This window comes from Mesitornis unicolor, unplaced genomic scaffold (assembly GCF_000695765.1).
Source record: "Mesitornis unicolor isolate BGI_N332 unplaced genomic scaffold, ASM69576v1 scaffold279, whole genome shotgun sequence".
In the NCBI taxonomy this organism is placed as follows: Eukaryota; Metazoa; Chordata; class Aves; order Mesitornithiformes; family Mesitornithidae; genus Mesitornis; species Mesitornis unicolor.
In genome coordinates, this window is record NW_010206397.1 from 3,705 (window position 1) to 31,204 (window position 27,500).

Consider the following 27,500-nt stretch of genomic DNA (forward strand, 5'->3'; position numbering starts at 1 on the left):
CACTTGTCACATTTTCCTCATCTTGTTTTGTTCTTCATGTTTCACAGGCATTTTGCAGAGAACTTCTCAGTATTGTTAGTGAGACTTTTTATAAGTTTGTGAATACTAAGTGCTGTTACCAAAAAGGAAAGACCTATGTGGCAAATTAATAAAAAATGTAAAATTAAATTGTATATAGATAAAATTTTACTTTTTATTAACCTTTGGAGTGAGGCATTATCATGCTTGTAGGACAGAATTGCCAGATTTGTGTAAATGCTTTGTTTTAAGGCTTTCTACAAGCCCAACCATATTTATGGATTTCTGAGTTCATGTGAGTATTGATAAATAATTACATCTCTGTCATATGGAGAACTGTTTCTCTTACAAAGTTTCAGTACTGGGAAAATAGTTGTAATGGAAGATAACTTTTCTGTACATACCAGCTTATCTTTAAAATACATGCATCTGTTTAATACTTTTTTTGTTTCTTCACAGAATGAACTGGATGTACCTTTTAGAATAAAAGTTGGCCAGATAGGTAAGTTGTTTCAGTGTAAGTGTTGAAATGAATATTTAGTAGACGCCTTAAGGTCAGTCCTGCCTCTGATTTTTTTTGTTTGTTTTGTTTTTAATCAAGCTTTCTTGGGTGATCTCCGCAATTGTACTCGCTGTCGAAAGTAGAGTAGAAGTCTAATGTGACTGCGCTGGATAAATCATAACATGTTATCTGGCAAACCCTGTTTGTGTAACTTTACTGGCTGGTATGAAAAACATGTCTGAGAGGTTCTTTCCAGATTTGTGGGTAGTCAAGGGAGCTGTTTAGTGTAGGCAGAATGCGTGTGGCTCTTTAAAGGACAGATTAGGAATATGAAGAATTTAAGTAAGATTCCTGAAACTGGCAAACATGCCATGGATTTAGGAACTCTTAGATATGTCTTTTTAAAAAATTCCTTTCCTTGGTTGTCAGAATTTCTTTTTCACATGAAATATTCTTGGAGATGAATGTATGTTGTATTTCTCCTGCTTCTCTGGGAAAATCACTTTCATCCTGGTGATCTCAACTCTGGTCATGATCTCAGGTTTGTATCTGAAGTCTTCTGACTCAAATTGCATCTCCTTGCTTAAATCTATGGCTTGTATTTTATCTGCATGTATTTTTGTCACTTCAAGAGTTTTATAAAATCTTTAGGTCCATACAGTTTCTCCTTAAATTCTAAGGTATTTATGACATCAAAATATAGGGCTAATGCTCTTTGATGCCTGAGATGTTGTTTGAACTAAACACAGTACAGATTTTTTTTTTCATGTAACTGTATCTGCTTTGTTTAGACAAACTTACTCTGAAGATTCCTTGGAAGAATCTGTATGGCGAGGCAGTTGTTGCAACTCTAGAAGGCTTATATCTTCTAATTGTTCCTGGAGCAAGTATGTAAACTCTTCAACAAGTTAAATAATGGAACAGAAAAATACCTAAGGGTGTATATATACCATATAATTGAATATATAATAGCAAGTAGTTTATGTAAGCTGCCATTTTTACCTTCTGTTCCCTCAGGGAGATTTTTAAACAAGTGCTGGCAATGTAGTGGAAGAAGAGTGGGAGGAAACAGCACCCTGCTGCTTATGTGGAAATCCTTGGTTGTATCCATGTCAATTCAGTAACCGAGTTTCCTCTGAAGTGTGTTTATCCTGAATCTACTTTTCTGGCATAGTTTAGATCTTTTGAATGGTATAGTTAATGTGCTTCTAGCTGACAACAATTGAAAGTAGTAATTACATTAGTTTAGGGAGAATCAGAGCACTTAATTATTTTTGTCTGAAATCAGAATGTCTGGTATATTAAGGAAACTTGCAAGTTCCTACAGCTGCTACACAAATATTTGACTACCTTACAAACCTACGTTATATTGCACAGACCACACTTCAGGGTCTGAATTTCCACAGAGGTTCTCCTATGAAGTAATACTTAAATGACAGTGTGATCCTTTTGTATCTTACTGTGTAAAAATAACAATTTCAGAGGCTGGATGCAGCTTTCAGCAATTAAACCTAGAACAGCCTTTATCACAGACGTGGTGTTTTGCAACTTAATGTTGAATATGGTGTGCATTGCATTTATAACTTGAAATTTAGGATTAAAGCTGTCCCAACTTGTCTTACAGGCATTAAATATGATGCAGAGAAGGAAGAAAAATACTTGCAGGATAATAAACAAAAGGAACTGGCAAGAATTGAGGAAGCCTTGCAGAAAGCAGCAGAAAAAGGTACTGAGTTAATAATACAAATTTCCATTGGAATGTGAGGACTTGGACTGTGCTATGAAAGAGAAGCTCTGGTTTGTGATTGACTTAATAATGCTTTGAAAAGCCTTTTTCTTCTAAAGCTTGAAAGAAATGTTATTTGTTTGGTTTACCATTCATTTATTCAGTCGGCTTCCACTGGAAATGGGAATTTTGATAATCTGGTATATCTTTAGCTCTTGGGGACCAGGACCAAAGATAGAAACTGCGTTGCATGAGGCTAATGTTGTTATCTTGCTTTAGAGATTCAGTAATTGATGTTTGATAATGTGTTTTAGAGGTGCATGTGACAGGTTGTTCTTTGCTTAAAGGAAACTTTAAGGAGAGTGATGAAGTCTGTAAATGGAACCAGTGACAGGTAACTACATGAGGAAGAGGAAAAAGTTATTACTGCAGGTTTTGTCTAAAGTGAGACCTGTTTGTTGGGCAGTATAATGGTCCTTAAGATGCATCTATAGGATACCTGTAATGCTGCAAGTCATTTGCCTTGCAAAAGTTACTGAAAATAAAATGTTGCTTGGAACACTTGGAAAAAGATAGTTTGATTGTAATCTCTCTGCGTATTTAATTTTCCAGCTACAGGACTCTCTACTGCCTTGTTTCTGTTTTGCTAGTTTGAGAGGTACACTTGCAGTTTTCTTCAAACAGCAATCTGGTTATAGTGAAGAGAGAAGCCTTGCTTTATTTCTTGTCTTTAATATGCCAGAAACTGTATGAGAGCTAAGACAGCCTCAGTGAATGAATGTTGCATAAAGGTTTAAGATAACTAGAAGAATTTAACCTAATGAGCACTACTTGAGGATTTCCAGTTCTGGAACTTCATATAATGAAGAGTGAGTTTATGCACCTGTGACAGTCATATTTTTTGTAAGAAACTTACTACATCCAGCACTTGTAAAGATTTTGAAAAAAAAAAAAAATCTTACAAAAATGATACCTCAGTAGCTGAACTCCTTTTATAAGGAGCTAGAATTACATTTAGTCATGTTTTGCCGTTTTAAACTCAGCCTTGTGAAGGAAGAGCTAGAGGAACATTCAAATTGAATTATTTTAAACTGTAGTTATTCTCTCAGTCATGCTGCAGCATGATGCTTATGGGTCCCTTCCATGTTGAGATATTCTATGGTTCTGTGATCATATCTCGGTGGCAGCTGTTTGTGTTACTGGTGCTCTACTAGAATTTTGTGCTCAGGAGGACTTGTGTAGTTCTTGCGTGAGCAGATCCCTTGCTTTTGCTAGATAGAGAAGTCTTAGGGCCAAAGTTGCTCTACTATACCATAAACTTCCAAGAAATTCAGCTCTTTCTGTAGGATTTTAAGAGCACACAGTAGCTGGTGAAAATCTATATATATTGAATAGAAAGTTATCAGAGTCCATGAATTACCAGCTGTATTTGCTTTTCTGATTAGTATTCAACTTCCCTTAATGTGCTTAGAATCTTGATTCAGTCCTTGCATTTAAGATTCTCTTAGCATAAACAGTCCTGGGGATATTTTTCTTTAGATATGCTATTCAAATATTGAGCAAAATGGTTGTGTCACTGTGTGGTTAGTGTAGTGTGATGCGGAAGTGATAACAAGCACTGCTGTCACAACCGGACAAGACATTTTCTGTTTTCTAAGCTACTAACATCTGTCAGTACCAAAACTCCTATATGAAGACCAAAGCTTGCAGTTCTGGTCTTCTGCTGGTTATCAATAAATGAAAATTGCATAATTTGCCTCTGTAGATCATCTTTGAAACTAGATATTCTAGAGTGATTCTGGCTCTCAGATACTGCAGTGGAAATACTAGTATGTCATACGAGCCTTATAAACTTAACATTAAATCAGGACCTGATCTTCTTCTTTAAAACAAAATGCGTTTTTTTTGTTATTTGCTGCTATGTGGACCAAGGCACTTGTTCACGAGATTCCTTGTATGGGTTGGAGAGTCTGATTTACAAGGACGCCAAGCCTGGTGGGTATGCATGGTTACATTCTGCACGTGCGTGGTGGGTGTGCAGCTTACATTTTTAAAAGCACCTCCCCCCCAGAGCAGCCCAATGTAGAAATGAGAAAACAATGCTTGTTTGGTAAGCGTCCAGATATTGGTGATTCTAAAAATAAGATTTTTAACGACTGTGGATTCAAGTGGAAACTTGCAGTGGCTAATCCTGTCTTAATTGAGTGGCTGTTCGAGAAGACTAAGAGACTATTTCTAAACATTTCCATCAGCCACATTGAGCTCAAGAATATTATAAAATGCTGACAACATTCTATTGTAGTTTCAAAGCTCTGTCTTTAGGTGTTTTGAGAATAGAGGGTAATTACCCTTAGTTAAAGTGTCTGAGCTTAAGATACTGGAAGTTCAAGCTGTGTTGAAACTGTGGACAGGCAAAATGAATGATAGCAGATTGCATTTAGCATGCTTTCCTCTGGTTCTGTTTATATGGATTGCTCTCAAATTAGGTAAGGAAATGGTTCCATTGAAATTCAGAGGAACTGTTATGTTGTACCTGCTGTATTTTTACCTTCTCGAACCAAATTTTCAGAAATTTATTCTTAGCCAAAATGACTTAATGGGCTTCTGTGTGAGTGTAGGTTTAGAATGAGCTTGAAGTCATATGTTTAGTTTCTCCATAGTAATGGATGCAGGTAATCAGAAGGAAAATCATGTTGCCTTAGTTTTGTCGTACGTAGGAGTGAAAGCCTGAGAATTACAAATCCCAAAAGTAAGTGAAAGAAGTTGTCTTTTAAAAATATCATTTACAGAAGATTACTTGTACTCTTAAAAGGAACTATCCAAAAGAAGACGTTTCTATTTGGCATAGTTTTTCCTTTGTTATTTGATCACCTTACCTACAAAACAGGTTGAAATCTTGGTAAGCACTTTCTCCTCATTTGTCTGAACAAGCATGTAAATTACGTAAAAATGAAGTTGTTCCCCACAGCTAAATACACTCTTGCACTTGCTTCCATCCTGGTTTGTGATACAACCTTCTCAGGCTACAACCTCTTAAAGTTAAGCACAGGCAGCCCTATCGCTAAAGTTCTTTTCCCCTATATGGCCAGAGAGGGGAAAGAAGCAATGTAACTCACAAAACTGGTTTTCTTTAGAAATGTGGAAAAATACGAGCATTAATTTACTTCATGAAATGGTTATGATTGTGTAGGTCATCATTTGTGTGTAAATAATAGAATTTAATTTTCTATAAAGCTTTTAGAGTCATCATTTTTGCATGCCTTCTTTGCAGTTACTGGTGGTGTTTTTCAGATTGCTCTAATTTTGTACTGTTCATTAGCATGAGAATCGTATTGAAAAGCACTCTTTGGGTTTTCATGTGCATCCCAAATATCTTAACTTGGAAGTTATGGCCTTGTGTGGTAGAAGCCTCTCTGGATTCAATCTTCCATGTTTGTTGTTTGCTCCCCCCCCCACGTGTGTTATTAACTGTTCAGTTATGACAATTATGCCTTTGCCTGAGGTCATTAAATAAAAACCAAGCGCTTGGATTATGGAAAAACTTACTCACCAAGGTTTCTAATAGCCAGTCATGGCTTCATTTTTGATTCATAAGTCATCTGGAATTATGCAACACAGTGCACTCATGAAGAAGTCTGGATATGTGTTTGCTGGGAAGCCTGGTGATTATTTGTAATTCCTTGAACTCTTGACATGTTACATAAGGAATATATGAAAGTTGAATTAAATGCCTTAACCTTACAATTGGCAGGACCATTGATCCAGTAGAAATTTGGATATTTCAGATGAAGTTTACTTGGGCTTTGAACTTCAAAGGCTTTAAAACAAAACAAAACAAAACCAAAAACAAACCAAAAAACCAAAGGCAAAGCTTCAATTGCTTCCCTGAAAGTTAATTTAGGTATCCCTAAGTTATGGAAAATAAGACTCTGTGTTATGGAAAATAGCTGATTGGTTCCCTAACAAATCTGAGATTCTTTAGAAGCTTTTAATGACCTTACTAAGGCACTCTGCTTTAAAGACAAGCTAAACTTTCATTTTTTCTGATGCTTTCTTACATTTCTGCTTTACTAACTTAAATTTTGTCCCTTTCCCAAAAAATTGCTTGCACTGGAAAAGGACGTAAGCGTAAAAAGTATAAAAAGCATTTTAAGAGACCCTTTAAAGGTCGTGATCACTCAAAAGGTGGGTAAAAGTTATGGCTTTTAATGCATTTTGCTTTCTGTTTGGGTTAGTTTTTCTTAGTCTTGGGTGTACATCCACTGATGCTTTTCTTTCTTTTTTCCCTCTTTGAAAGAGAGGATGCAAATTGGAAAGAGCTCTTTTTTACTTTTTATCCATTCTCTGGATCCACCAATAAGACTGAAGAGAGTCCTTGTCTTTCTCTACTTGGGTAGTTGTGCTTGGTTATTCAGTTTGAGCTATCTGTAGCATTTCATAGGCTGATTAGTGGCACTTCACTGTGACTGTTGGAAAAACTGCATGTGGAAGAGAGATCTGTTCGCCCACTTTTTGTAATATTGCAGTAACAGCTATGTAAAGTAAATCTGATGCTATACTGATGGTGTTGCAGTAGACAGTCTTTTTTTACAGCACCTTTTGGCTTCTGTTCTTAAATAGCTAGCATAGTGCTTTTGACTGATGTTTTGACAGCAATGAATGATGTTTTTCCCCAAGAGAGTAATCGTTGTTGTCCCTAAGTACCAAACCACGCAGGTCTCAAGTATCAGCATATGACTGAGAATGTGTTACTGTATCCCATGTGGTTGTATTGTTCCGTATTTGATCTTGGAGGAAGTAGTAACATGGACTTGTAATCAGAGTAAAAACTTTGTGAGGACCCACGATAAGCTTTGTAAGGTATCAGACTTTTATGCTGTGGGTAGCTGCCTCTGGCTGGAAAAGTGTTAATGGGTGCTTGAACTTGAAGGTCACAAAGCCTTGCTAAGCACTTCTGTTGTTTTGTTGTTTTGGGTTTTGTCCTCTTTATCAGTGTTGTGTTGGTTTCTGTTAATAGGGAGTAGGGGTTATGAAGAAATGATTAATAGGAGGCAGTGGGAATTGCATGGAGAAGTGGTATAATATTTTGGTTTCTTCTGAGTTCCTGACTAATTTTTTTTTACCTGAGATAAAATGCTCTCTTGGCTAAAATAGTGTTGTATCACGTTCAATAGCGAAGTCTTTTTTTTTTATTTTATTTTCAGGAATCACCTGAACTTTTCTTAGAGCTTTTAAAATAATCATCCTGATCTTTATAGCAAGATGTGCAAAGATATATATCTGTGGTGTCCAGCGTGCATCGCATACTTTAAAAGTTACAAACAGTTAATGTAAGCTAAGAAGTAAAACTTGGAGTGCAACTCTAAACTTAGCCAAAACCTGTAGTCTTTATTTCTCTCTGCTTGGATAGCCATGGCTTTTTCTTCAACTCGAGCCTGTCTCTAGCATTTCAAACAGAAATGTACAAGCTTGGTAGGCTGATTAGTGGTGTAGCAGAGTCTGATATGGACCTAGCTTAAATGGTCACAGTGTAAGTTCAATATGGAAGAAACAGAATATTTCTGAGTACTATTCATTGTCTCTTATGGTATGCCAGCTTTTTAGCTTTCTCAGGCAGTGTTATACGAAAGGCTCGAATGGGCTGGTCTCTTGTGCAAGTATCATCTTCACCTGGTTATTCAAGGGTATTTTGTGCTAAATTACACTGTCTTTCCTATTTGCATGTTAATCGCTGAGGGACTCGAGAACTTTTTTTATTGGAAGGAGTGTGGAGAAAGATGTTAAAGAAGAACTTCCTGTGAGCTAAACTGTTTTGACTGAAACCAGCATAATTTTTCTTGTGGTAGTATTGTGCACACAAGGCTAACATTGCATTTTCAGAATATGGATGTACAGAAAAGGAAAAAACATTGCAAAAGTGTAATCTAAATAAGTGAAAACTGAAATGTTAAGTAGTCACGTTAGAGTAAACATTAAATTTACATTAGTATTGCTGTTGGTGTGGTTAAACTCAAGATGCAACTACACTGAATGCTGACATTTCTCAAATTACTCTTTTAGACAAACCGAAGGAGGAGAAGAAAGATACTTTCTTAGAAAAGCTTGCAACTCAAGTTATAAAAAATGTGCAAGTCAAAATCACAGGCATTCATGTTAGATATGAAGATGATGTAAGTATCTAGAACATATTATCTTCATTTTAAATTAAACTCCAGTGCAGTCGTGATTGTCTCATCCATGGAGAGAAACTGTTATCTGCCACTTTGAAAAAGATGCTGTGGTTTCTTCTGTGTATCTTCAAATAAAGTACCCCAGATATGACTGAGAGTCAGAAATATTTTGGATGGGTGAAATAGATATTCTCTCTTTTGCCTTTTCCGGTGGTGTACTCACTAAAAGTGGATGATGGCTGTTTGTCGTATGTTAGAGTGTTCAATTGATGTAAAGATTTTTTCGGTGTCCCAGGTGAAGTCCAGAATGGCAGAAACTGGTGGGGTTACAAATGAGTGAGAAGATAAGTAGTTGAAAACTCTTAATTGATAAATGGGAATGTTTATATGAACCAAACTGGTATTATTCTAGCCCACTTCCAGCTTGCTTTAGGAAAACGATAAAGCTGTGATAAGATAATTGAATGTAAAGTGAAAACAGTGGATATAGAGTATTTCTTAAACCTATTTTGGGACTATTTTCAGAGGCACTAAATTTAAAAAAGTGAGAGGAATGGAAATCACAGAATGATACAGCTGACTGAGATGTTGTACTCTGTAGTTCTTAGTTCTTTCCTGTATGTAGATTTTAAAAGCCAAAAGGAAATTTTCATCTTGAATTGAAGCCCTAAGTCTTTATGCTACAGCCATATTAGTTTTGACTCAACTTAAGGGATTCCAAGAATGCTTCAGGTAAAATAATTAAGTGAAGGAAGATCCTCAAAACAGCTCAGGATTTCAGTCAGCTTTAATTCAATGATACATTTCTGTTTGCAGCAAGAGACAAATAGCTGTTATTTTTCCTTTTTGTAGATCACAGATCCACAGTGTCCAGTTTCCTTGGGAATGACATTGGGCGAGCTTAGTTTACTGGTAATGTTTTTATGTTTTCAATTTACTTGTCTTTGGAGTAGCAAAAAGGAAAAGTAACGTATTAAGACATTACAATGAGAGTACACATAGAGCTGGGAGTGAAGACAATCTATTATTTATGCAAATAGTACTTGAAATTTGTGCAGGCAGAAAGAGAAATGATTGAGGAACATCACACTTTCAGAGTCTGGTGATTTGTTCTCATTTAAGATCCAAGTGGTCTTTAAAACTGAGTATGTTTAATTTCACAGACCTAATAAATTAGGGCAAACTTTACATCATGATGGTAAAGAATGGGGTATTTTCCCAGGCCTTCTGAGAAATGGGGGGAGAAAATTTCGGCGAACCCCCATTTACCTTATACATTAAGGATTTTATGGGTAGATTAAGGAGTTGAAAATAAAAATAAACTGACAAGTGTTATATTGCATTTTGACTTGTGCATATGCAGTTTAGAGAAACTGGCTTCTGTAATGAGGAAGCACCAAAATTGATGCATTCTATAGGTGAGAGTATAGGATAAAACTGCAAACGTGTTAAGATACACAGAAGGATTTTTGTCACTTTGAACTTTTAGACAACAAATGAGAACTGGACACCTTCTATTCTGAATGAAGCTGCAAAAATAATATACAAGGTAATGTGTTTTCTTTTTTTCTACACAAGTGAAGAAAGCAACTGATCTTGGAGAGAAATAATTTGGAGTTCTAAATAAAAGTTGGAAAATCAGTTTGCTTTGTGAATTCTCCTGTTTTTCTTAATTCTGCCATGAGTTTAAACAGAATTAGAGCACAAATAACTGGCTTTATGTAGGGAATAACTTTCAACTCCGTGTTTTAAATAATTTTTCTTAAGTACAGATACTGATCCCCTCATTAAATGCATTATACAAGTCTGCATGGCAACTATGATTTCAAATATGTTGTCAGATTGCCGTTTCCTACTCTAGTTTGTATGCCTAACTTCATTGGGATTCTGGTAGCTAAGCATCCTCTCTTTTTTTCCTGCCTCCCCAACCCCATGCCGAAAGGGTATGCAAAGATCTAAGAAATTACGGGAATTATAATTTATAGTTCAATAGTCTGGCTTCTTTGTTAGGCCAAATGTTGGTTTTGTGCACCCTTGCCCCTGTAATCCAGAGTCATATTTAACAGATGTGCCTGAATTTGTTTGCTTTAAGAACTTGTTTTTTAGCAATTTCACTTTCACTTCAAAAGTAGTATTATAAGATTAAATACATCTCAGTGCTAATGGCAGATTTGCTGCTTGGCTTTCATTTATTTTCTGTGTTTACAAATGGAAAGCTAAGTTCGTAGAATGGGTTTAATACTGAGTATGGTATTTGTTGAATGTTTTTTTTCCTGTGCAGCTTCTGTGCCTGGACAGCCTCAGTGCTTACTGGAACATACACAGCAAAATGTATTATCATGGCTCCCGTGAAGAAATACTGGTAACTTAGAAGAAAATTTATTAACCAGTACTATATGCTATAGATGTTGTAGTACTCATAACTGAAAAAATGGCAAACACAATGTCTTGTTTAGTAACACTATCTTTATTAAATACGTGAGTACATCTTATATGTAATTTGTAGTGTAGCTTGTTTCCTGGAAAGCTAGATCTTCCATCCAGACAGGCTGTTTTGGTCTTAATTTTAAGCAGCATTATCAGGAAATCAGATTTATCATAGTAGCTGATTGATCTATGTTGTAGTAAGAATAAGCTGTGTAATATGTAGCAATCTGTTACTTTTGTACAACAGTCTTTGTATTAAATAACACGAATCTATGGCTGATTGTGAGATTAACTGTTTAACACTTCATCTCATTGGAATTTGTCTTTTATTAATATAGATCAGCAGACAGGAAATAGGTTGAAATAAAATTATTTTTAATGAGAAAGCGTACCTTTTGTAAAATACAAACCAGTTTTTAAGTAAGGAATTCTGAAAAAAATTAGCTTGAAGAAATTTGTACTTACAAAATATTTTCCTTGTAAAAATGACTTAATATTGGTGGTCTTTATAAAATGCTATGGGAACAAGCACTTCATCTACCTTCATGTAACAGTTAATATGTGCATCTTCATAAAGCAGGCCTCTTGCTTTAACTGATTGTGCCATTGCAATGCTGAAGCTAGATAAAATGTTTGGGCACAAACACAGCATTCTCAGTAAATTGCTGAAGAATTGTAAGCGTCAGATAGACATAATTTTGAATTAAGACTTTGTTCTCAGATATTTCTCAGGCCTCTTGACCTGTTCTGTTATTTTCCTGACTACTTTGTCTTTAATTCCTCTCATGCCTGCAGAATACCAGAACGCCCAAGTGGGCTCCTTTTGTGCTAAAAATGAGGAAGGGTGGAATCCTGGTACTGCTGGTACCTTCAAGGAGTTTAAAAACAAATGCTTGATCTGTTGAGCTACATGCTTGAATGTACATGTGAGGTGTATGTTTCTAAATTAACACTCTTTAGTTGTTAGTGGAAAATTTAGACAGAAGTTGAATAAACACTGGACTAACCTTCCACTTGGTATGGAATTCTTTTTGATATGGTGTATTTAAACCCTTCACTCTTTAGTGCTTGTGCTATATTAACTTTCCCATTTAGAGGGAGGAGGCCCTTGCAAAGCACATGTGAACTTAAGTTTGTCTACTCAAAGCTTGGAGAACTGTAAACAAGAAATGCTCATCAGCAATTGCTAGACATTATCATATTCCTTTACAGGATCAGCTGAAAACAGGAATTCCATGTAGTGGTACCCAGCCTCCAGACTACCAGTATAGTAAGTAAGCCAGGAATGAGTGAATACAAACTGTTCTCAGAATGTTAGTATACTACAGCCTGACCTGATCTGCAGGCATGCCCATACTAACTTTTAATTTGCAAAAGTGTAAACGTAGTAGAACATATTAGAGCTTGTATGCTTTTTGACTACTGCTGGGCTATCTTAATTTTTGGTAAGAATTGCATCCTAATTCTGTGGGTCTTGAGCATATACATCATCAGTACTAATTGGCTGATATATCAGGCAGTGGAAATAAGTAGTTAAAGATCCCTTCCCACACTTTACTTGCAAGCATAAAATTAATGTCAATTTTTTCATCTTTTAAGTTTTTAGACCAGTATCAGCCTCTGCAAGACTGTATATCAACCCATATGCAGAAGCAGAACTAAAAACTCCCAAGCTTGATTGTAATGTAGAAGTACAGAGAATTGTCATTGAATTCACTAAGCCACAGGTAAGTTGACTTGGTACCTGTTACCACTTGTTTCAGAGATTGTGATGAGCTGCAGGATTTTTTTGTTGGAAAACATTATTCTATAGGAATTTTCAGCTTATATGCAAGTAGAGTGTCTAAACTGTTAACAGTAGCTGTGGGAAAAGCATTGGATCATTTTTCCTTTCTGTAACAGTCACTTCCTCATGCTAGATCCTGACACTCTGACTCTGTTATCTGTGAACCCGTTGGGAACCATTTGATCTGTGTGCAGCCCTTTCTGTAGTATTCCTTTCATATAGAGAAGGGAATGATTCTTTTGAGTAGCCCTTAAAACTATAACACTCATAAATCTATAAGCCAACATTATAACTGCTGAGATGCCAAGGTACAAGCAAGGGTGGGAATGAATGGAGTACAAAGCTTGTGGAAGTATCACAGAACTCATTGAGGTAGCTCCTCAGCAATGTTAGTGTTTTCACTTATTCCGTGATAATTTCCAGTTAGCTTGCTAGATACCTTTTTAGCTCTTACTGATGGCAGAATGCAATCTGAATTCAGAACATTACCAGTAGGGTTCAGTCATGCAAAGGCAGTTCTAAAATTGGGGAACCTGTGTATTGACAAGTGAAGAGAATAGAGTTGGCTTGGGAAAGCCTGAGACTTTGTGCTGAGCAGGCTAACAGAAATACAGATTGTTTCTGTTCTTCAAGGAAACCAGAAGTTCCTATCGTGGTGTCCTTTGAGAGCAGTGTGTATAGCTGGTCTACTTTTACATACTAATGAGAATGCATAGGCTTAAATTCTGTGTAGTTGGGGGAATACTGAAGACCATGGTATACGTGTACTTCAAGCACTGTTTGCAACAAATTCTGAACCTCTGCTAAGAAACGTGGTTTTCTGTGTTTAGTACCTCAGCATGATAGACCTTCTGGAGTCCATAGATTACATGGTTCGCAATGCACCATACAGAAGATTTAGGCCAAATGTATCTCTCCATAAAAATGCCAGACAATGGTAAGCTGTGTTCATTCATGCATTTTTTTGGGAGACGCTGGAATCCTCCAATCTCTCTTTTAATTTTCTTTTGTGATTAAATGTAGTTTGAAAACTAGATTGCATATATTGTTATGACTTTCACAGAGCTTTGCTTAGCCAAGTGGAAAAGGTTTGCAGAAGACAACACGAGAAAGGAATGAAAATGTGACTTGCAAAGCTAACCCTGGTCCCCAAAATCTCTGAACAAAATGCCAGTGTTCTCTCTAGAGGTTAGAATATAATTTTAGAAACACTAAAGAAAAAAAAAGCAAATGTATTGCAAGGAAACACACACATCAACTGCAGTTTTTAAAGTTTTCAGCAGATACGTGTTTTTGTGTATTTTTTTTCCTAAGAGCTAACTGATGCTAATTATCAAAGTGCTCAAGTGTACTAAGTGATGTTGCAGCCCAAATTTGCAAACATGCAGAAGTCAGTAGAGTATGCAGATTTCTAGTTCTTCAGGCATTAAATATAAGCCCTCAGTCCATCCAAAAGTGGTGTTGATACCATTGAAATTTTTATTTATAAAGTTACTCAAATGATGAGTGGTGAATGAAGTGTTTACAAAAGCAAATATATTGCAAGGAAACACACACATCAACTGCAATTTTTAAAGTTTTCAGCAGATATGTGTTTTTGTGTATTTTTTTCCTAAGAGCTAACTGATGCTAATTATCAAAGTGCTCAAGTGTACTAAGTGATGTTGCAGCCCAAATTTGCAAACATGCAGAAGTCAGTAGAGTATGCAGATTTCTAGTTCTTCAGGCATTAAATATAAGCCCTCAGTCCATCCAAAAGTGGTGTTGATACCATTGAAATTTTTATTTATAAAGTTACTCAAATGATGAGTGGTGAATGAAGTGTTTGCATATTAATGTTTGCATATTAATGTTTGCATATTAACTACCTCTGCAGCTTTAATGTTGTGATGCATAAATGAAATGGGAAATTGCTCACAAATGTGGATTTCTTGTAGGTGGAAATACGCAGGTAACAGTGTTCTTGAAGTTCACATCAAAAGACATACGCGAATGTGGTCATGGAGTAACATTAAACAGCATAGGCAGCTTCTGAAGAGTTACAAAAACACATACAAGAACAAGCTGACACAGAGTAAACTGTCAGAAGAAACACAGAGGCAAATGCTGGTATGTGTGTTTTATTTTTGAATAAAGTATTTTTTGGTCTCTTTATTAAATAATTCTTTAAATATATATGACACTAATCAAGGTTGGTAGTTCTGTGGAAATACCACTTTAATCTGAAGTTATGGAAGGAAAAAAAATACTAGTATGTGCCACTTAAACTCTCTTTAATAGCGGATTAATGAACTTAGATGCATTTAATCAAGTGCAAGGTTAATCTATAAAAAAAACCCAAAACAGACGGCCTGACATCAGGTTTCATCTTCTACTGAACATCTGGGGAGTGTATACCCTTGAAAGAAAGGAACAGTTCTAGAAAGTAATTGGAGTGTAAGTACAGAGGAGCTGGTAGAGAATTTGAAGTGGTGAGCCTTTCCTAAATGTGTTTATTAGGCAAATGATTTAATCTTACATTTTTACAGGACCTAGAAAGAAAGCTTGATGTCTTCAATATAATCTTAGCAAGACAACAAGCACAAGTGGAGGTAAGAAATAGTTTTTGTTTGATAATATTGTAATACTTCAAATAGGATTTGTCACAATAGTATCTTGAAAAATTTGTGCTGATGAGTATGATAGAATAGGGAGGTGGGAAGGCAAGTTTCCTATCCCTCCACAGGAGTAAATCAATTTCCAAATTGGAAACCCGTTCCAAAACCAAATGTGCGCTCACAGTGTTACTGCTGTCCACTTTGTACCACTCAGGCAATTGTCCAAGGGTGATAATTTCATGATTCTGTTCTTTCTTTGACTTCTGTTATTTCAAGACTGGTGCTGCAGCTGTTCAAGATTGAATGTGTACAGCTGTTCCCATCTTACCTACACCTTTGGATGCTCTCCTTTTAGGGGACAGCCAATGTAATTAGAAGACAAGTTTGAGAGAATTGTTAAAAAGTAGATCAAGTTTTAGCTACATTTTATTTTGGAAATAATTTGTGACACTTGACAAGGAGTTGCATGTTACAACATTATAAAAACTGTTGTATCTGCAGTTCAGATCAAAGATACCTACCACACTGAAGCTCAGAATAGTTGTCTTATGAAAAACATGCTACTGGTAGCGATGTTCCTAACATGAAAATTAACATCTGTCATTGCATCATAAAATTACTGTGCATGTCAATCTAGTCTGTCTGCACATCTGGAATGGATGTAAAATGAAGATGAAAAAATAATAATGATGTTTCTTTTTTGAGGTGTTTATGGTCAGACTTCGGTTTTTAAAATGCAAAGTGAAAGCCTGAGTAAAAATTAAGTTTTAAATACATGTAATGGTACAGCATCAGTCTTCAGTTTTGTTACTGCTAGGTTTAAAGAATGTAATTGCTGCTTGTGTCCTATCAAATACTGTCTTTTCATGTGGCTCCTGCCTTTTAGTAGTCTAAATGCTGGTGAAATGTGTACAAAAAAGCAGTTCAAAATAAAAACAATACATGCTTGCTTCCAGGCACATGTGCGTGTGCATGCACACATGCCTTCCCCCATACCAGTCATCTTTTTGCTCCTGTGGTGAGGCAAAGTGCTCTTAATCTCTTGTGGGGTGACGTTGCTGTTCATCAGTTAAATGTCTGTTCAACAAGCATACATGCGTTATTTACAGAAAACCAAAATGTATAGTAATTCTATTAATTATATATTTTTACACCTGGTTTGTAGACCATACGATCAGGACAAAAACTACTGAAGAAGAAAACCACTGAAGTAGAAAAAAAAAGTGGAGGATGGTTTGGTGGTTTCTGGGGTAAAAGAGAATCTAGGAAAAAGGAAGACGAAGAATCGCCTGTTCCTGAAAGTAGGTGTAGACTTTAATGTACTAACGTCTGTAGAGACTTCAAGTTTTCTATATGTTAAGAAGAAGGGTATGTTTTGCTTTCTGCTATGCGGAAGGAGAGTAAGGCATAGACAGTGCAGTGCAGTATTGATCTGTTTTATAGTATTACGTAGTGTTAGTGAATACTGATCTGGCAAATAAGGCATACTTCTGGAATGGCCATAAGCATTTCAGAACCTTAGTAAGGAGAAGACTGTCGAGCTTACAGCTGTAGTGTAGGTGATGACTGGAATACTGTGTTCTGGTGACTTGCTGTCTGGACCAGAAGTTATTTTCCAATATAGAACAGTACAATGTGAAGAATCAGAGATGTGTCAGCAGAATTTAAGGACAGTAGAAAACAAATGGGAGGAAAAATGCATATCGTTACTAATTAAAGAGCAAGTTTCTCTGGGTTTTTGGTTTTTAGCTATTGATGAACTAATGACACCAGAAGAGAAAGCCAAGCTTTTTACCGCTATCGGATATAGTGACAGCTCTCATCACCTTTCCTTGCCCAAACAGGTAAGCAACTTTTTATGAGGATGGTTTAAAAAAACCAACAAACACAACAAAATCAAACAGTCAACAACAGAAAACAACAAAAAAACCAACCAACCAAAAAAACCCACCAAACCTTTCTGATGCATGTTAGTCTCAAGATAAGCAGTAGAATGTGTGTCAGTGCAAGTCAAATCTATGTTGAATGGACAGAGATGACAAAAATTGTATTCAGAAAACACAAAGAATGGCTAATGTTTTCTTTAGTATTCTGCCTTGTGCACAGGCTTAATCTGAAGTGATCTAGGAGCAGAGGAAACTGGATGATAGACACCTACTTACAACTTGGAAGACAAGGGAAAAAGCTAACTGCAAATGAAATGAGATTCCTGTTAGCTTTTTCATTGCATCTATTTCTTGCTCCTTGTTATGAAAAGTGAATTGAGTGTATAATCTTTTTGTTGTTGTTGTTTTTGGGTTGTTGTTGTTGTTGTTGTTGTTGTTTTCTTCCGAAACCCCGAAGTTAGTTTGGTTCTGATAGTTGAATACTTGTTGTTTATATAAAGGTGAACAAATAGCATGTGGTTATTTCCTGTTTGACCCAATGTTTGCTTTTGTTAGAAGGATCATGGTATGTTTCTATTAAAATATTTTTCCTAATGAGTAATACTGGGCAACTTCAGCTGTAGTAATTTTTCTTGTGCTACACAAAGGAAAGCAAAACATGAAAAAAAAAACAAAAAACCACACATTTTTGTGACAGATAAATTTTGGCTTGTCAAGCAAAGAAATAAAAGATAAAACTGTGTAGGTATAGTGTTCTTGAAAGGACTTCTAGGAAGAAACCTAGAACATAGACAACTAAGAAAATGTGAAACGGTGATGTTTCAGTGTACTTATTTTCTGTGAACGCTATTACATTGTTTTAAATCTTAATATGACTGGTTGTTTTGCTTTAAGTTGCTCATCACTTGCAGAAGTGCTTTTTACATTAAAACCTTTTTCCTTCAGGGAGAATGTTGTCTCTTCTCCTAATAGGCTGCTCCATTCCAACTTTTGAATCATGTATATTTCTGTTAAATTTAATTATTATAAGCTTACATGTACCTCGCACAGGGAAGTTCAGAACCGTTTAAATGGCAACATGGAGGCCTGTGTGCTACTGTATGAACTTGTGTTCCTGTCAAATTGAAGAGAGCAGAGCAGTAGAAAGCGTCTCTTGCTGACAAAGAAGAGACACAGCCCAAACAGTGCCCACTACTGGAGCTATTTTCTTGTTTGTTTGTTTCACACTTTCCTTGCTTACCTGTGCAGAAAAACTTCCATTTTTAATTTGCACAAATTAAGTATCACAGAATCGCTCGGTTGGAAAAGACCTCCGAGATCATCACGTCCAACCGTTCCTGTCTACCCCCTAAACCATATCCCTAAGTACCTCGTCTACCCGCTCTTTAAATACATCCAGGGATGGTGACTCCACCACCTCCCTGGGCAGCCTGTTCCAGCTTCTGACGACCCTCTCAGTAAAGAACTTCCTCATTAGCTCTAACCCGAACCTCCCTTGGCACAGCTTGGTGCCGTTTCCCCTTGTTCTATCCCCCATCACCTGGGAGAAGAGACCAGCACCCACCTCTCTACAACCTGCCTTGAGGCAGTTGTAGGTGGTGATGAGGTCTCCCCTCAGCCTTCTCTTCTCCAGGCTAAACAACCCCAGTTCCCTCAGCCATTCCTCATAAGGCTTGTTCTCCAGACCCCTCACCTCATACCTCAAGTATAAAGGTGGTTTCGTTTCTCTTGGTACCCTGAAGAAAGGTTCAGGCTTCAAATTCAGATTGGAAGTGTTATTTGATTCTTCTTGATTTGCTGATTGACACAGTCATAAAATGGTACATGTGTCAGGAAGCCAAAGCCTTTTTTGACCAGGATGAGAGATGCTGCTCTTGCTTCTGAACGTCAAAGTCATATAAGCAGTGTTTTCTAATGTAGCATGTAAAATGTACTTATTTGATAGGATCATAATATTTTTGTTGGTGATCTTGCTAGCTCTCTACAGAGCAGAGTAGTTTAGTTATGCTTGCTTTAATGGTTTAAAAACACTTTCCTGAATCCTGAGAAGAGATACAGTCTGTATCTCCTCTGCATTTGTTGAAATACACTGTTTTTGGTTTGTTTTTGTTTTTTTTTTTTTTTTAAAAGAAATGACTGATAAGGGTGTTGAAAGTAAAGACTCTGTACTTTGCTTCCTACATAGGGGTATGTTTCTTACCTTAGTCAACTGGAGTAGCTTTAAATACCACATTTTGTTAGATTTCTTGAAAGTAGGAGTTCTGAAAAATTATTCACATCAAGATAACTAATTTCCGTTTTCTCTGTCCTTCTCACTAGTATGTTGCCCATGTTGTGACACTGAAGCTGTTAAGCACTACTCTTACAATTAAAGACAACAAGGATGTGGCAGAAACTCTTAAAGTACAGATAATTGATCTGAGTACCAAGATATCACAGCGCCCAGGAGCACAAGCCATTAAGTAATCGGATTGGTATTTTTATTTTTGCATAAATGTCTTCTTCCCCTCCCCCCACCCCTGACTTTTCACATATTTTCTTAGGTAGTGCATTATGTTATATATTGACTTTTAAATTTATGGGCATCCTGCAATTGTACTCTGTTGAAAAGTTTTGTTCATTTAATGTGGTGAATAACACAGAATGGAATGCAGGAAGGAATACTGCTTGTTAGTCTTCACAGGTGGTAATAAGTTCTTTTTGGAATCCAAATGTTGAAGTACTGAATATTGGGAAGTGATACCTAAGCAGCGTGAAATGGTCTGGGTAACACATTCCAGCCAAGCTATTGAATGTGTTGCTTACTTCCTACCTGAACAAAAGATAACGTTTGTGTATTATGGGTAGGAGATTAACCAGCATGTAGGAAACTGAGTCCCTCCTATGTTTTAAGAGAGGGCGCGCCAGAAATACTGAACACCAATTGCTGGATAGTACGGTCAATGAATAAGATTTTCAATGTCTGGAAAATGAGTCTATGCATTTTTCATGCTTTAGCCTGCAGTTCCTTCATCTGGCTTTATGTGTAAGGTCACCAGCTCAACTGCTGACTCTTGTAGTATTTTTGCTAAAAACTGTTTGGAGAATATTAATGGTGCAGCCTGAATGCTGCACAAAAATGAAAAGAGCTTTGAGAATACTTTGCATAAATGCATGCCACAATTTAATGGCAAGACTGAAACAGTAGAACAGATACTCTTGTTGATTTTAAGTTTCTAGATAAATGTGATTAGGTTATCTCAATGGAGCCAGACTTGTGACACTGTTTATGCCTGAACTGTATTGCCTCCCAAAGTCAGGGTTTCTAATGGTGGAGACCCAGAATGTGAGAATCAGTTTCATATCTAATAGGTTGTAAGGATGAAGGAAGTGGTTTGGTGGTGTTTGGTGGTGTCTGTGTGGCTCTCTTTCTTTCCTAGATGGAAGTGTGCTGTTATTTTAATAAAGTATATTTAACTATTCATCATCTTTAGGATTGAAGCAAAGCTTGAAAACTGGTACGTTACAGGCCTGAGACAAGAAAACGTTGTACCATCTCTTGTGGCTTCCATAGGAGACAGCAAGTCTTCTCTGCTTAGGATAGAGTTTAATATTAACCCAGAGGATAGTACTGCTGACCAGAGTCTTACTATTGAATCACAGCCTGTGGAAATAAAATATGATGCAGTGAGTAAAACAAAAACTCATTATCACTATTTCTTATTCTCCTTTCTCTGCCATTATTCCCTGTCCTCTGTCAAGTTCTGTTTTTGAGTTTTTACCGAGTGAATTCTGTGTATATTGATAATTCTTGTCTGTTTTTGTTTTGTTTTGTTTTTTTCCTTTTCTAAAGAGAACAATAAATGCTATGGTGGAATTCTTTCAGACAAGTAAGGGAATGGATCTTGAAAGATTAACATCAGCCACATTAATGAAACTGGAAGAAATCAAGGAAAGAACTGCCACAGGTAAGATAACAAATCTCACCTGAAGTGGACCCTTGAATGTCTTAATGTTTCTGTATTATTTTTCTAAAGACTTTGCTTATGTTTTGATAGCTGGCCAAATAGTATGATTGGGTTTTTTCCTTCAGTTTTTTGACTTGAAAGATAAGTGGATGTTCTGTGGGGAGGAGTACTGAGTTTAGTGAGGAATCGGTAGAATGTTACAAAAGTAAGTCTTTACTCAAGATGTTTTGTCTTTCAGATAGATAGCATCTCTTTATATATTGACTGACTCGGATGTTTCACTTGTGAATAGCACTTCAATTTTAACATCCCATGTTTTTTATTTAAGGTTTAGTTCATATTATTGAAATGCGGAAAGTCCTTGACTTGAAGATAAATCTGAAACCTTCCTACCTTGTGGTTCCACAGACTGGTTTCTACCATGAAAAGTCAGATTTGCTGATTTTGGACTTTGGTACATTTCAGGTATATAAATGACCACCAGCTTAGAGCTCAGAGAAAAAGAAAATACTCTTTTCACTTAACACAGCTGTCATCTGAAACAGTTGTGTTTTCAGAAGACAAAGTTTGCCATCTGTGTGAATGTGTTTAACTTACTCTATTTCTTACCAAATAAATTTAGGTCAGCAATTTGATCAATGTTCGGAGCTGTTAAGGTGTCTTTGACATATTTGTACTAGTTCTCTCCAGGAAATATTTTCATTTTGTAATAACGATTATAATAGCTTATCATTTAATACCTTTCATTTCTTCAGGAAAACACATGAACTTTTTTTTTTAAATGATAGCCTTTTGTTAGTAGAAGAGAATATAGTTTTTCTCTTAGAGTCTGGATGTTGATGCCCTTCTTCCTATAAAGCTGAAAGATAATGATAATTTCACTTGATTTTAGCTAAGTATTGTAGTTGTACTCCAGCAACAAACTAGTAAACTAACTAGAAAAATTGTTTATGCATAACTTGAATTAAGTGAATCGATAGAAGTAAAAAAAACCAACCTACTTACTCTTGCGAAGTGAAGTGTGGAATGAATTAAGGTCTCTTTTCTGTAAGAGTCCAAATGTCAATTGTGATCTCCTATCAATCATAATTTTAATCTTCACTAGAATTAATAGCAGACGTATGTAAGTTTTAGACTTAATTTTATCTTGTCCTTCGTGTGTTTAGCTGAACAGCATAAATCAAGGCAGTAGTCAAGCTTCTGGCTTTTCATCTTTAGAGGAGATAATGGACAAAGCTTATGACAAGTTTGATGTGGAAATAAAAAATGTACAACTTCTTTTTGGAAGAACAGGTAACCAAACAACATAGTTGCTGTTTACTCAAAAGATTGATGAATGCTACCTGCCTGTAATAAATCAAAATCTTTAAAGAAAAAAGGCAAATGAAAACCAGTAGTTAACTAAAGACTACCTACCCTTAATAAATAAAAGTTTTTAAAGAAGGCCAGTTGTTAAACCAGTAGTTAACTGGTTTATACATTATAATGCATTTGTCTGGTATTAAACTGTGAAAAATACTCATTAGCTTGTCTTCAAACTACTGCTTGCTTTTTATTTGGGCTTGTGTGTCACCTCTTTGAAACCAGCTATTTGTTTTCCATCGTATGTAGGAAAATACAGCTAAAATTTGGCTTATCGCTTCATTTGGTCTGAAGTTTGTGCAGTCAACAGAATGCTAGGTTACTGGTTTCATTTTAGTTTTTTTATTTATCTATGTGTCTATTTATTTTTTCCCTAGGGTTCTATGTATCAAATACATCTTTTAGTGTAGAACTGGACTTAAGGCTGCTGAGGCAATATAGTTGTTAAGAACTTATTGAAAATGGATTCAAAAGCTCTTAAAATACTTAAATAGTTCTGCATTTCTCTTGTTTGTGAGTGGATTCTTTATCCTTTCCTAGTGATGCTATTTGATTGATGATATCTTAATTAAAGCAATTAGTAAGCGATACGTTTTCTTGAAAATTTACTGAACTTTTGCAGGTGAAGACTGGAAGAAGGCTCGTTTTCAACACCCATCAACTTTGCACATACTGCAGCCTATGGATATTCATGTGCAGTTGGCAAAATCAATGGTGGAAAGAGACAGCAGGATGGCAAAGTAACATATTAATGCTTAAAGGGTGTCTTTGTAATTATTGTGTTACTTGCAGAAAAGAAAGCTATTTTCCCCAAAAGTTCAGTTACACTTTATAAGTTGTAGGTATTAACTTAGGAAGCAGAAGTAGCTTGCTACTTTTTATGAAGCCTTTCATGGCTAGTAGTTCCCTGGTCACCTTCACTGGTTACTAACTATACCATTTAAACTGAGTCCAAGATGTGTTTTTAATGCAGAACCACTAGCTTTACTGTGGTGTGCTATTTATATATGAGTATAGATATTGGTAAGGTTTAAATCAAGAATTGTATTGGTATTTATTGTCTTGGAGTTTAATCAGTTGTGCGTTTTGTTTTTTCTTTTTTAAAGGTTTAAAGTGTCAGGAGGACTTCCTTTGGTTCATGTCAGAGTCTCTGACCAGAAAATCAAGGCAATTTTTGATCTGATTGATAGCATTCCATTGCCTCAGAAGTCATCTGTGTCAATTCCAAGCACAGAGGTAAGCTGACTATAACTAAGAAAACTGGAATTTAAAAAGTTATATTACTAAAGTGATCATTCTTGTCTGAGTTCCTGCTAATGTCTGTGATCTTTTTCACTTGAAGTAAGAGATCTGTTGCCCAGCTGAGTTAGGCAAGATGTCTTCATTATGACTTACCATCAGAAAGTGCTGGGCTTATGCAGACAAGGCTAGCTTAGCCTTCACTGTTGTCCTGCTGGTTTTTATTTTGTCAGTGTTGGCAAACCTGACCTCTCTAAGTGATACGGAAGAGACAAGGTGAAACATGCATCATTAGTAGAAAATACGACTGAGCATACTGAGTTCTAGAAACTTCAGAATAGTGATTTTTAAATGTTGTTTTTTCTTTTTCCTTCTAGGTACCAGCTATTCCCACGATTCCTGTTGTTAGTAAAGGGTTACTTAATACGCCCCAGTTGTTAGCAGAAATAGTGTCAGGTAAGAAGCTGCAGATACACCTTTGTAAATGTAGAAGGGTGTCACTTACGGAATAGCTAACATTTTCAGGCTGCTCTTGATCTTGAAACATGTTGTAAACACAGTAGAGATGGGTGCGATTGATCATCTCTAACTTAAGTGCATAAGAAGATTCAATTAAGATGCTGATTTTACCTCAGAATAATGAACATTCTACTTGTAAAAGGAAAAAAAACCCACACTTTTTTAGAGATTAATTAATATTATCTGTAAGCAACCTCTTCAAATTTAAGTGAGCTATTAATAACGACTGTATTAGGATGTCATCAGCAAACCTATGTAATTATTCAGATGTCATGAGACATCTGTTTTAGCAGAGAGTATTGAGGAACCAGTTATTTCAGAATGGACTTAGCCAAATACTAATTGCTGCTGCTACTTCAGGACACATACTTCGGGGTGGGCATATAAAAAAGGTGATTAACATCTTTAAAGGATGTGAACGCTTGCATTAAGCAGCCAACAGGTGGCAAAAATAGACTGTTATGAACATGACATGTACTGTCCTGAGTGTTTTGGATTAGCAAAGTTCTCCTTTTTCTGAAAATGCAGAACCAAACAGCAAATTAACTGCCCTGACACTGTGGGTTGGAGCATTTCCTTCCATGACTGTTCTAGAATAGAACTTTTGTGTAGTGGAATCTGGGAAACTTGTTTCCTGAAGCTTACTTTATAACTGGTTTTCCTTGTATGTGTTTTTGAATGTCTAATGATACAGCTAAACTCTAGTGCTTTCCTTTAATTTTCTTTGTTTTCCATCCAATGAATAAGAAAGCGGAATAGATTTTAAAAGTATACTTCATTAGATTAGATTTTATTTAAACTGCTCATACAGTTTAAAATCCCTTTGGAATGGAAAAGAGAGGGTGAGATATTTACCTCTGTTTCTGGAAAAAGTTTACTAAGGAGGAAGTCGCTTCTCTTCTGTAGACTCTGAAGAAGAATATTTTGCTTTTGAGGAAAGTTCTGAACCAACTGACAGGTCAGTTACTGAAGGAGAAGAAGCAACAGATAAGGAGACTGCTAAAGAGGAACTGACAGATCTTCAGTTGAAGTTTGAAATTAGAGAAGTATGTCACTTTAATTCTGTTTTTACTTTCTACATGAAGAGTATTTAAAAAAATAAATCCAATAGCATATTACTAGTGTTCTCCAGGTTTAGTGTATGCAAAAACATAGCCACGAAAAAAAAAACATAGATACATATTTCCATGTATGAGGATTTTATATTTTTAATATTTATGTATGTAAATAAAACACATAAACATGGTTTGTCTGTGTATATGTATTAAAAAAATAAGTAAAAGAGCCCCTCGTTGGAGTATTTTTGGTAGAAAATAATAGAACATAATTTGGAGGTGGGCGGTGAGAAGTTTGCACTGGAAAAACAAAGTAAATACCCAGGAAGGACACTTGCAAAGAGCTAATCCCAAAATATTTCTATGATATTTGTCTCTCTTGGTCAATTATTTATTTTTTTTCCTATTTTTACACTTTAACTCTGTAATAAAAATAATGTTTCCAGTAAAGCAGGCAAGGCATTAATTTTGTGCTTTTTTTCCATTGTTGATTTGAATGGTGAGAATACTACATATGAAAAGATGGTATAATTCTTTATTTCTTGCTCATCCAGGTTTTAGTCGAACTCACCAGGCAAGAGAAAACTGAGGAAACGGTACTTGTGTTTGATGTAATGCATCTTGGGACAGAAGCTACTATCAAAACCTATAACTTAGCAGCGGTATCTTATTTAAAGAAAATAAGCTTGGATTACTATGAAGTTGGAGGTAATAAGCAATGAAAGAGGGGGGTGTGTGTGTGTGTGTGTATAGCAGTTAGTCTTGAAACTGTGACTTTCCTGCCTCTTGTGCTCACTGAAATCCAAATGTTGTTCTAGTTTTCTAGCTATAATACTTTGTGTGCAGCTGTCCTTTGGCAGTGTTTGTCCCATTGGTACAGTTGATAAGCTCTGAACTCTCACCATAATGCGTATTAAATAAATAGCTTAGTGCTCAGTCTTTGGATGGAGAAGGTGTACAAACTTGCCATTTTGGTCGTAACAAAAAATTGTCTGAAAAGCACAGAAATTGCCGTAATACTTGTGTATTTTGTCTGTTATGTTACAGGTAAAAAAGAACCCATTCATCTAATTAGTTCCTCAGATAAAACTGGCTTAGACCTTTTGAAGGTGGAATATATCAAGGTATACATAAAACTTTAAAAAATTATTTTTGAAGCCATTTCATATATTAAAATGTCTTAAACCTAATATTCAGAGCTAATGAATTGTTTTGTATCTTCTGAAGAGCACAGTGACTGGTTGGAATGAATGTTAACTTTCATGTGAATCATTATTTTCAGGCTGACAGAAATGGGCCACATTTTCAGACAACTTTTGACAACACTGAACAGATGATTCAGGTGAGTGCTTGCAGATTTTTTTCTTATTTTCTTTTGGTTTGCTTGCTTAGAAGAGAGGAATCAATAAGGGTTTTTTTGCTTTCCTCTTTGTTCTTAATATAAGAGCAGTATGTTAGTATGTTTCTTAACTGTGACAAAGTATGTTAGTGTGTTTCTTAACTGTGACAGAAAACCATCTAGCTACTAGCTCATGTGGATAAAATTCAAAATAACACAAGAATACATCTTCACATGCATATGAGATCATGACATTCAAATGCCTGATATGGGGAAATGTAGTGGGGTCTAGGAGTCCTTCCCTTTCTTGGCCAAATAATGCTTGTATTGTGAGTGCCACCTAATCAGCACTGTTGGCTAAATTAACGAAGAAGTCTAAATCCATTTATGAGTGTGGGTTTTTTGGGTTTTTTTGTGGAGTTTTTTTTTTTCCTTGGCAGGGGGAGGGTGGAGGGGAGCATGTTCTAATCCTTCACTTCAACATATGACTTAAGAGCTTCTTGCAATACTGCATTTTCCTCTCCATCACTTTTGTTATAGACTCTAGAATGAGAATTTGATCTCTTAAAAATTATTGTAATACAGGGAAATGTTTTTAGACAGCACATACCTAAATTCTTAATTTATGGCTGTTGTACTAGCAGTGTATTTTTGAGTCAGAGATGTCAATCCAAGGCAAAACAGTGTCTTGAGGAATTCTGGAAATAAACTACAAAGGGCTGTCAGTTTTCTGTGATGGGTTCTTCTGATGAAGAGACCTGACTGCAGGGTTCAAACTAACAGTTTATTTGAACAACATGTGCAGATCCAATATGTCACTATTGCAGGTTTATGGATACAATGGAGAATGTGCTATTGCAGTTTTAAAAGAAAGACTACACTATTTACAACCACAAGAGATTCACAAAATGCACTGTTGTAACTACA

At 36.0% G+C, this 27,500-nt stretch overlaps 1 protein-coding gene across 1 annotated transcript in view; it reads left to right on the top strand.

The window, feature by feature from the left end:
- Nucleotides 1-462: 462 nt before the first annotated feature.
- The window catches only part of VPS13C (vacuolar protein sorting 13 homolog C (S. cerevisiae)), a gene marked incomplete at its 5' end in the record, with an annotated part of 89,694 nt that continues 62,656 nt past the window's right edge, over nucleotides 463-27,500 (top strand). The window contains 28 exons of the mRNA XM_010191723.1: nucleotides 463-520; nucleotides 1,312-1,407; nucleotides 2,145-2,246; nucleotides 4,179-4,241; nucleotides 6,366-6,431; nucleotides 8,307-8,416; nucleotides 9,269-9,328; nucleotides 9,906-9,965; nucleotides 10,698-10,778; nucleotides 12,056-12,113; nucleotides 12,443-12,570; nucleotides 13,460-13,566; nucleotides 14,567-14,738; nucleotides 15,158-15,220; nucleotides 16,392-16,527; nucleotides 16,976-17,070; nucleotides 19,432-19,574; nucleotides 20,586-20,778; nucleotides 20,945-21,059; nucleotides 21,388-21,524; nucleotides 22,226-22,352; nucleotides 23,044-23,161; nucleotides 23,528-23,657; nucleotides 24,038-24,116; nucleotides 25,086-25,225; nucleotides 25,789-25,942; nucleotides 26,282-26,358; nucleotides 26,517-26,576. Coding sequence (XP_010190025.1) covers nucleotides 463-520; nucleotides 1,312-1,407; nucleotides 2,145-2,246; nucleotides 4,179-4,241; nucleotides 6,366-6,431; nucleotides 8,307-8,416; nucleotides 9,269-9,328; nucleotides 9,906-9,965; nucleotides 10,698-10,778; nucleotides 12,056-12,113; nucleotides 12,443-12,570; nucleotides 13,460-13,566; nucleotides 14,567-14,738; nucleotides 15,158-15,220; nucleotides 16,392-16,527; nucleotides 16,976-17,070; nucleotides 19,432-19,574; nucleotides 20,586-20,778; nucleotides 20,945-21,059; nucleotides 21,388-21,524; nucleotides 22,226-22,352; nucleotides 23,044-23,161; nucleotides 23,528-23,657; nucleotides 24,038-24,116; nucleotides 25,086-25,225; nucleotides 25,789-25,942; nucleotides 26,282-26,358; nucleotides 26,517-26,576 — 2,928 coding nt within the window. The remainder of the gene's footprint in view (nucleotides 521-1,311; nucleotides 1,408-2,144; nucleotides 2,247-4,178; nucleotides 4,242-6,365; nucleotides 6,432-8,306; nucleotides 8,417-9,268; nucleotides 9,329-9,905; nucleotides 9,966-10,697; nucleotides 10,779-12,055; nucleotides 12,114-12,442; nucleotides 12,571-13,459; nucleotides 13,567-14,566; nucleotides 14,739-15,157; nucleotides 15,221-16,391; nucleotides 16,528-16,975; nucleotides 17,071-19,431; nucleotides 19,575-20,585; nucleotides 20,779-20,944; nucleotides 21,060-21,387; nucleotides 21,525-22,225; nucleotides 22,353-23,043; nucleotides 23,162-23,527; nucleotides 23,658-24,037; nucleotides 24,117-25,085; nucleotides 25,226-25,788; nucleotides 25,943-26,281; nucleotides 26,359-26,516; nucleotides 26,577-27,500) is intronic.